Source organism: Xenia sp. Carnegie-2017, unplaced genomic scaffold (genome assembly GCF_021976095.1).
Source record: "Xenia sp. Carnegie-2017 unplaced genomic scaffold, XeniaSp_v1 HiC_scaffold_3, whole genome shotgun sequence".
Classification (NCBI taxonomy): domain Eukaryota; kingdom Metazoa; phylum Cnidaria; class Anthozoa; order Malacalcyonacea; family Xeniidae; genus Xenia; species Xenia sp. Carnegie-2017.
In genome coordinates this window covers 1301133-1311317 of record NW_025813493.1, presented here as the reverse complement: position 1 = coordinate 1311317, position 10185 = coordinate 1301133, and the positions used below count along the sequence as shown (strand labels likewise).

At 32.2% G+C, this 10185-nt stretch overlaps 1 protein-coding gene across 1 annotated transcript; it reads left to right on the top strand.

Annotated features, from left to right (window-relative positions):
* The first annotated feature begins 1162 nt into the window (after positions 1 to 1162).
* LOC124454799 (60S ribosomal protein L27a-like) lies at positions 1163 to 3441 on the top strand. Its single transcript, XM_047005550.1, has 3 exons — positions 1163 to 1302; positions 2198 to 2372; positions 3194 to 3441. The coding sequence occupies exons 1-3, from the start codon at positions 1163 to 1165 to the stop codon at positions 3320 to 3322; spliced, it is 444 nt and encodes a 147-aa protein (XP_046861506.1). The 3' UTR covers positions 3323 to 3441.
* The last annotated feature ends 6744 nt before the right edge of the window (positions 3442 to 10185 follow it).

The following is a 10185-nucleotide window of genomic DNA, read 5'->3' as shown; positions in this document are numbered from 1 at the left end:
AATCTCTATTTACTGCTCCCATGTTATTTTTAAATATTCTATTTCATTCATTGAATAATTTTCAGTCCTAAAATACCAATAACTGTATAAAACCAGTAGATGCAAATAATTGTCTTTAAAATGTCCGAATATATGCAATACTTCATGTAGAAAATGCGAAACGTCATGCGACAGTCGATGGTATTTCAGAAAGAGACGCTAAGGTGAGTGCTTGATGTAGAATTCCTTACTCTTCTCATCGATTGTCTTTTTTTCTTTTTTAAAAAAATTTCTTCACCTTTCCTTATTAGTTATTCTAAGGCTTTGACATGTGAATTGTTTGAACCTGTGTGTAAAGTTACTTGTTTGTAAAAGTAGTTTGTCCAGGTTACGGCAGGCAGTTAACATTGACACTAGCAGTTCTTCTCGGTACTTTATTAACCTGGACGATCTACAACTACAAACATTTAGCTTTGGCATGTGAATTGTTTGAACGTGTAAGTAAAGTTACTCGTTTGTGAAAGTAGTATGTCCAGGTTAGAGCAGACAGTTAACATCGACACTAGCAGTTCTTCTCGGTACTTTAGTAACCTGTACGATCTAAATCTAGAAACATTTAGTTTTGGCATGTGTTTTGTATACTTACCATGTCTGGTCTTGGCACTTGTTTTTTAGTTCTACTGTTTTCCCGATTTTTTGTAATATGCTCAATTAATAATGCCATGCGCGTTAACTGTTATACATTGCATCAAGTGATTGCTTTTATAGAGATGTGAAAAGATGCTGCTTGAGTTGTTTTGCCATCCTATAGCACACCGTTCCATGATAAAGTTAGTAAGGCTGTAAGTTTACTCAACGTGTATTTATAATAATTTATTCTATGTTTTATTGTTTTTACATCATTATAACGTTTTTTGTAAAACATTTAAGCCTTAGTGTGTACAGTCTGAGACTCGGGGTGTTTCTAAATTTTGAATATTGCTCTCGTACATGTGTATGGTTTCAGACACGGTCAGAGATGACCAATGTGTATGGTTTCAGACATGGTCAGAGATGACCAATGTGTATGGTTTCAGACATGGTCAGAGATGACCAATGTGTATGGTTTCAGACATGGTCAGAGATGACCAATGTGTATGGTTTCAGACATGGTCAGAGATGACCAATGTGTATGGTTTCAGACATGGTCAGAGATGACCAATGTGTATGGTTTCAGACATGTTCAGAGATGACCAATGTGTATGGTTTCAGACACGGTCAGAGAAGACCAATGTGTATGGTTTCATACATCAGAGATGACCAATGTGTATGGTTTCATACATGGTCAGAGATGACCAAGTTGACCGTGAGATGCTGAGACTGGGTCTAGTTCACTGAACGTGACGTACATTGGTGAACATGCTGCTTTTGAACGCTATAGAACTATAGTTTTAATTCAATAACAAAGGCGCGATTTGATCATTTATGAAATTTTCATTTCATTTTTCGCTAAGACAGATGTCGTCCAGTGTTTCCGATATTAATTTACATAGTCGCTCAAAAAAAATTCGCTCAACACAAGTGTAATACAAATAAATTAGCGTTAAAAACGGCGTGTACTCCAGCGTTCGTCACGTGTGGTGAACTAGACCCAGTCTTAGCACCTCGCTGTCAAACACGAAAAAGCCAACTTTGAGGCCCATAAAGTCGAGAAAGATCAAATTTTTGTCTTATGATTTATTTTGAATAGTTTGTCAGCTCTCGACTGTCTCTTTAATGTGCATATATCAGGGTTAGGGAAAGGAAGATCTTATTTCAGTGGAGGAAATTGCGTCCGAAGAGATGTGTTTTTTAAAATGTTTTCCTTCATTATTGACTCAATCGATGTCGTCGAATTTTCACAAATCTTAATTAAAATTGTAGTTTTTTAAGAAGATTTGTTATAGTGGCTTTATTCATAACTGTAAATCTGTATAATGAATGCTACACCGTCAATGCACGTGTTCTACTTTGTACGTCATTTCCAGCCTTTGGTCATCTATGCAAAAAGTCCCATGATGACAAAATTTTCGACCTAAAAAATACATTACAAGTGTTCTTGAAATCGATTTATTTACACTACTTATTTCCCTCGTCCAGATACGTATATAGGCAACTTTAGTACGCGAGCTGTATTTCTCAATAATATCTTTCTTGTTTGTCTTCAGAATTTTGTAATTTTGTTTTTCAATGTTTTTAGCCATCCCGGTTATTTTGGCGAAGTTGGAATGCGATATTTTCATTTGACAAGGAATAAATATCATTGTCCTACTATCAACTTGGACAAAATTTGGTCATTGGTCAGTGAACAAACTAGAGAATATTACATTGACAAGAAAGATGGTCCCGCACCTGTTGTTGATGTTGTCAGAGCTGTAAGTGTTAACGGTTTTGTTTTTGAGGATTAGCAAAGAACAAATCGTTTATTTCATTGGTCTATTTTGCGTCTTATCCCAACACAATAATTTGTCTTAAAAGAAATTGTAGAAATGGGTAAACACAATATGAAATAACTTAAATGCTGTATTATATACAGCACCGAATTTACTGAATTCATTTTCATATTTTTAAATCATCGAGGCTTGAGCACCACTAAAATTGCTGATTGTATAGTAGATTCATGATGCATAAAGTTTTATCTTTTTATTTTGTCAAATAAAAACAATAAAACGCGTGCATTGATTGGTCTAGAGCTGTTTTTGCATTAGCCTGTGCAGAACACATCTGAGCTCAACCAATCAAAAGAATCAATCATTCATAGAGAATTTGCAAATCGATCTCGAATACATTTTAGAGGAAAAATTAAAATGTTTGTCTTTCACATTATTTTATTTTATAAAAGAAATAAAAGATGTTTTTCGTGTTTGCACTGTCTTATGCAAACCTTGGAGACGTTTGTGAGAACTCTCGAGCATGTGCAACCTTCGGTCTCGGCCTTACACTGATCTGCTCTCGAGTTTTCCCAATGGTCTCCTCGGTTTGCATAAGCCTGTGCAAAACAGTAAACATCTTTTATTTCTTAAATGTAAAAACATTGTTACACGACTGTTTCACATTTAACTGTTTTGTTTAGATATTCCTCAACCAATTTATGTTCAAAATTCATTGTGTTATATTTCTGTGAAATTTTTTATTTGAAGTTTTATAAACATACTATTCAGAAAAATTTTGTTGTTGATAATTATTTTATTTCTAGGGCTATTTCAAAGTACTTGGAAAAGGTCTACTGCCCAAACAACCTGTAATTGTAAAGGCAAAATTTTTCAGCGGCAAGGCAGAAGAAAAAATTAAAGAAGTTGGCGGAGCCTGCATTCTGGTGGCGTGAATTAAATAAATTATTCATTTCAACTTTTATCTTTGTTTTTATTTAATGCGAATCGTGTAGAGCGCATTTTCTGCTTGTGTTTGTCGTAATTTGCATTAAACTATCAATTTTTAAAGAAAGGGTAAGCGAATTAAAGCTGAGTCGTGTCCAAAGGAATGCATTGTTAAATGACTTTTTTCCACATAACATAAAAGTTTCTGCATCCCCCACTTTATCTTCATTGCGAATGGCTCATAAACGTCACTGGCTATCGCTTCTTTTTTCAGAATTAGCGTCTACTTTGTGACATTCCTTAATAAATTCAAACGTGAACTAATCTTATCTAAACACGTGACTTGATTTGGTTTCACTCGGTTCGTACAAGAGCATTATACTAAAGTTCCTTAACATTTCTAAGTTTGTCGACGTTTTTAAGTCTTACTTTTTCATCGTGGTCTTGCCAATGTTTCTGTCAATGATGGCTCAGATACGATCGTTTTGTCGACATTATTTAACCTAAAACTTGCGACATTTTATAGACACACGTTTTTGTGTGATGTTTTAAAATATTTAGGTTTTACTTTCCTACAATTTGGCACATGGAACAATTTAAACAAAAGCACACAATGTTGATGCAAAATGTTTTCATGTTAATTTGCTAAACAACGCCACTTGAAAAGAAATAAAATTCTAAGATCAGTGTTTTATCCCGTCGATCCGTGTTTTATCCCCACATCCGTGTTTTATCCTCTCATCCTTGTTTTATCCCCACGTCCTTGTTTTATCCTCTCATCCGTGTTTTATCCCCTCATCCTTGTTTTATCCTCTCATCCTTGTTTTATCCCGACGTCCGTGTTTTATCCCCACGTCCGTGTTTTATCCTCTCATCCTTGTTTTATCCCATCCTTGTTTTATCCCTCATCCTTGTTTTATCCTTCCATCCTTTATCCATCCATTTCCATCCATTTGTCCATCCTATCCTTTCCTTTTATCCCCTCATCCTTATTTATCCTCCATCCTTGTTTATCCCCACATCCATCCATCCTTATTTATCCTTGTTTTATCCCCACGTCCGTGTTTTATCCCCACGTCCGTGTTTTATCCTCTCATCCGTGTTTTATCCCCTCATCCGTGTTTTATCCCCTCATTCGTATCTGTATCCGTGCCATCCGTATCCGCGTTTTATCTCTACCCATATTAAATTTTAAAACCTGTTTATCACTTTAACTCACAACCTGGTTATCTTTTTAATGAAATTTTATTCCTCAACGCATTCTATTAAACATAAGTTCTATGTATTTTAAGATCATAAAACTTGAAGAATGACATAATTTTTTCTTTAAAAATGCCTTTCTCTTTTTTAGTGATATATTGCTTTCACGCTTCACCTGTTGTTTGTTATTTGCACTTTCATCTACGTCTTACTTACATTGAAGTTTGACGTGTGTTTTTTATTAAGCTTATTTATTTTAATGATGACATCTATTATCGAAACAGCATGTCATTGTTCTGTAAAAGCTTTTAATTTCAGTCCATGCTTTGAAGTAGAAATATTTTTCGCGCATTAACGCTAACATCATATACCTAAATATCGCTTAAAGAGCCCATTATGGTGCTCAAGCCAAAATTAATCTTAAACCACAAAACAAAACAGAACTCTGCATGTAAAACTGTCAAATAATTTAAAAATGAGGTTTCTTGCAAAAGTTTTAAACTAGAAACGTTTGTAGCTAATTAATACAGACCATGTGGCTTTACCGATCATTAACAAAAATATGGGAAACGTATTCGAGTACTTTAATAATTTATAGCTCAATTTTACCTTAATGGGTTTTCTATCACATGGGATGTAGCCGATTAATGTGAACAATGTTTCAAGGTAATGTTCACCAATTTATCAATTATCATCAAGCAAGAAAACATGTTTACAAGCTTACGCACCTTGAAATTAAAGAAAAATCGGCATTCATAGCCTGTCGCAGAATTTGTTGAGTTGATCCCACAAATTGATCTACACTCTGATTCTTAGTTATGGAAATTTTATTAAGAAATGAGTATACGACCAATTCACAACAATCTCAGACAACTTAACATTCTTATCGAATAACAACTCAACTCTTTGCTCTAAATTTACTTCTATTTATACGAATGGTTTCGTGCGTAGGAAATTAAAGTTTTCGTGCAAAATGTGACTTAAATTATTAAATAGGAAATTCCATGTAAATAAATTGTAAACTATAAGGAAACTACACCTAAATTCCATGTACGAAAGGCTATTTTTACAATGTTTTCAATTAGGATTATGTCTTCATTATGAAATCTAAATTACACAACATGGCCTTATAAATTGCCTAAAATATTCCAAACTGCTTTTTTATGTAATTTTAAAAGCTGCTGCGCATCTGCAAAATACAATTTATTTTTCATGAAGGCAGCTAGCAATATAAACATTGTCAAAAACGTTTTTTAATTATAAAATGTTTTCATTCTTCCATGCACGATGTTGATGCGCGTTTTTGTAGTTTTTCTTTCAGTTGCTTTCCGAAATGCATCAAGTAATGCTTGTCAAAGTTTGCAAAATATCTTCAAGAAGACAAAAGAGAACGATGCGTTACAATATAACAAAGGTAACAAAGATAGCTAATAACGTATATGAATTAATTACAAGAAGTGATATATTGCTTCACCTTTCGTTTGTTCTGTGCGCTTTCATCTACGTCTTACATTGAAATTGACGTTTTTTATAAAAGAACTTATCATTAAACTTGTGTATTAGAATAACATTTATAATAAAAATAGCACTTTATTTTACCCCCAAAAGCTTTAATTTGCTTGACAATAAAAATACTTTTTGGGCAAAAACGCAAACATTATAGCTAGATATCGTAATTAAAGAACTCATTATGGCAGGACTTTAGCAAAAATTGATTTTAGCTCACAAAACAAAACAGGACGTCTTTAACAGTCATTTTATTTATAAATGATTTTGCAAAGTTTTTAATTTTTGAATTAATACAGACCTGGTGGTTTTAGCAATCAATTATTAACCACGATATGTGAAACGAAGACATTTGAGTGCTTAATGATTAATAACTTAGTAGTTTTAACTTAATGCGTTGTCTATCACATAGGATATAATTAGTGTTAACAATGTTTTAAGATAAAGTTCACTAATACACCATTTTATCAATTGTCAACCAGCAAAAATATTTCTACAAGCTTACTCCTTTAGGAATTGAATATAAATCGCTTTTATCGCCTTAAAACTTTCCCAAAATATCGGAAAGTGCTTTTTTATGGAATTTAGGTAAATCAAACACAGCTATATGTACGAAATATATAAATCGTAGGTGTAATCGATCAAAGTTACTCTTTGAAATGTTCACTTTTGTTTAAATTTTGTTTGTACGTAAAACCGAAAGACTAAATTGTTATTTTTCTTATTAAAACCTCTTTCGGCAGGTGTTTATTTAAGTAGGATCTAGATAAATTTTGTATAAATGCTATACGCCATTGATTCAGTCACTTAAGTGATATCTACTCTTTCCTTGCGCAATTTCCAAGATTTTTCAAGTTTTGGAATCCTTTTTTTGAATCTGGGTTTTATCCTCGTTTGGTGTAGATTCTATTTCCTCTCTTCAGCTTCTCTTTCTTTTTATTTATGTCAAAGCTAAAACAAATCCACTTGACCTTATGAGCAGTATATTTAGCTTATTTAAACTATATTACTATATTTAGTTTTTGTTCAGTTTGAAGACCATGAAATAGATTTAAAAGAATTTCGAGAATTTCTGTTTCGACAATGCAAAACTTCCATGAAATTAGTATCATCACCATAATATATAATGATCATTAAGTTGTCGGAAATGAAATCAATTCGAAACAATAGTCTGTGGTCATATTGAACTACAGATCTTGAGCTTTCTTAATTATTTTATTCAAATTATTGATCAATTGAAGGCTGCTTAAAAGCACTGTTTATGGCAAAGGAATAAAGAATTACACTTCTTAATAATTGAGGAAGGAAGTATATGCTTCTGAAGTTTGCTATTCTTGACTTCAGTCTATGGGGGCTCCTTTATTGTTATTTCATTATCTCTGCTGTATAGTTCAAAACTTGTTTAAAATATTATGCTTATATTTTTGAAAAACACTCTTATTATACCTTTTCCAAAAAAATAACATCCCCAAGTTTTTAGCATAGACCTATATGTAAACAAGCTCAAACCGATATGTTTGCAACAACAAAAATATTTGAGCGATGGTAGAATGATAAAGCAATCACACATCTATTATTTTGGATCTTGATAATTGATCATACAAGGTCATGAAACTATAAGAAAAAGTAATTTATTTTCTTTGAAAATGCACTTGCCTTTTTTAGTGATATATTGCTTCAGCTGTCGTTTGTTCTGTGCACTTTCACCTACGTCTTACTTTGAAATTGACGGGTTTTTTTAAAAGAACTTATCATTAAACTTGTGTATTAAAATAACATTTATAATAAAAATAGCACTTTCTTGTACCCCAAAAGCTTTAACTTGCATTCACTTGACAATAAAAATACTTTTCGGGCATTATTGCAAATACATTATGGCTGTAGATATCGTAATTAAAAACCCATTATGGCAGGACTTTAGCGAAAATTGATTTTAGCTCACAAAACAAATCAGGACGTCTTTAGCAGTTACTTTATTTTAAATGATTTTGCAAAGTTTTTACGTTTTTAATTAATACAGACCTGGTGGTTTTAGCAATCAATTATTAACCACGATATGTGAAACGAAGACATATTTGAGTACTTAATGATTAATAACTTAGTAGTTTTAACTTAATGCGTTGTCTATCACATAGGATATAATTAGTGTGAACAATGTTTTAAGATAATGTTCACTAATACACCAATTTATCCAATTTATCAATTGTCAACCAGCAAAAATATTTCTACAAGCTTAAGCCTTTAGGAATTGAATATAAATCGTTTTATAGCCTTAAAACATTCCCAAAATATCGGAAAGTGCTTTTTTATGCAATTTAGGTAAATCAAACACAGCTGCATGTACAAAATATACATTATTCTTTATGACGGTGGCTATATAAATGTTCTCAAAAACTTTTTTCAAACATAAAGTGTTTTCTTTCTTTTACGCAAGATGTTGATGCGCGTTTCTGTAGTTTTTCTTTTAGTTGCTATCTGCAATGCTTGTCAAAGCTCACAAAGTGTTTTTATGAAGATAAAAGACAACGGTAAGTTATAGAGTAAAAGATAAAATAAATGTTTTAAAACGCGTACCTGCATGCTACATTTGTAGTTGTTTAATTGCAATAAAACTTTCTCATTTCTATTTTATACCCCTCTAGCAAAATATATTAGCCAAAACTGAACAAGCAAAGTTAGTATTTTTCATATATGTATTTTTTTAATCTGAAACAAAGCGAAGAGACCCGCATATAGCTGACAGGTTAACAGCGTTTGTGTTTAATTTGAATTATATTAATGCTTGTACATTATTTATGAATTGCTTAAATCATCAATGGTTGACCACCAAACAATAAATATTAATCTTCGGGATATTAATAAATATTAATAAATATTAATTTTCGGGATATTTACTGAGCATAGTTTTGAAAAAGTACTTGTAAATTGTCAACTAAAAAACAGCTAATAGCTACATAGGAATGAACAATAAGAAGATCATGAAATAAAAGTCATTTGCCACTTAGACAGTTAGACACTTTTGCCACATTCTCTCTTTAGCTTTTAGCTTTTAGGTTAGCCTCTTTTATTACTTTGAATATGTTTCTCAAATCATTTCCTCTTTCATACGTCGATATATTTAGGGAGATCAATAATCATAGGCTTGCTTTATCATGCACTTCGTACAAGTGTTAATTCTTGCAATGGAACTTTACATCTCTTTAAAAAATTGTAAGCAAGCAAAACATCAACCAATTTAATGCATTTTTTTTCATTCATAAATTAGATGGCAATTAAATACCTAGAAATAACGATTTTTTTAAAAAATATCTCTTCATCAGTGCTTTTAACTGGTTTTTTTGTGACCTCCTTGTTTTAACAAAGAAAGCAATGCGGTAGCTAATTTCAAATTGTGATAACAAACGCAGTTATAAACAGAAGAACTCCTAAAGGGAACTTTGTAAGAAAATGCAAACTGAGAACACCCAAGTGGATTTCTTGTTCAAAAAAAGAAAGTGCGTGGAAAATTTGGGTGCATAACATATAAAATACACAAATATTTATGGCTATTAAATACTCAGTCCGACCTGTTTCGTTCAAAGTTTTTTCACTATCTACATGTCATTAAAGAAGGGTGAAAGTGATCGAAAATCTGGCGTTTAGAAGATTTGCTTTAAGATTAAGGCGACTCCAATAAAATCGGGTGAGTTGGCAGATGTTCTTGTGGTATAAAACAAGACCTTAAAATGCTGAGTCAGCATTGAGATGAACTCCAAGGATAGAGTACGTAAACAACTACACGTGCATGACCATATAAGGAATTTTGAAATGTTATTATGAAAGTTAGTCATATCTGAAAACTTGCTATTTTGTATTGTTGATTTTTTTTCTATTGAATTTCACATGTTGAGTTGATATATTCGAAAACAACTTCGGTATAGAATGTACAAAATAGTTATTTAGCACAATGGATCTATGCGCAGGAAAGCTGTGTAACAATTTGCTTATAGGTTTAATGAGTTACAAAACCCGTAAGACGTACAATGCAATAGCTTTTTTAATAAAACTTTATTTTAGGGAAAAGACTGTGCAGATCTTTACAGAAAAGGTGAAAAAAAGAACGGAGTGTATCAAATTGATCCAGATGGCTAAGGTTATTTCAATGTTTTCTGTGATATGGAGACAT

What these genes read in the sequence shown, in the direction of transcription:
- LOC124454799 (XM_047005550.1), top strand. Translation starts at nt 1,163, where the DNA reads ATGGTCAGAGATGACCAATGTGTATGGTTTCAGACATGTTCAGAGATG. An exon ending in TGTGTATGGTTTCATACATG is followed by an intron (nt 1,303 to 2,197) that starts GTCAGAGATGAC and finishes CAATGTTTTTAG; the next exon opens with CCATCCCGGTTATTTTGGCG. An exon ending in TTGTTGATGTTGTCAGAGCT is followed by an intron (nt 2,373 to 3,193) that starts GTAAGTGTTAAC and finishes TTTTATTTCTAG; the next exon opens with GGCTATTTCAAAGTACTTGG.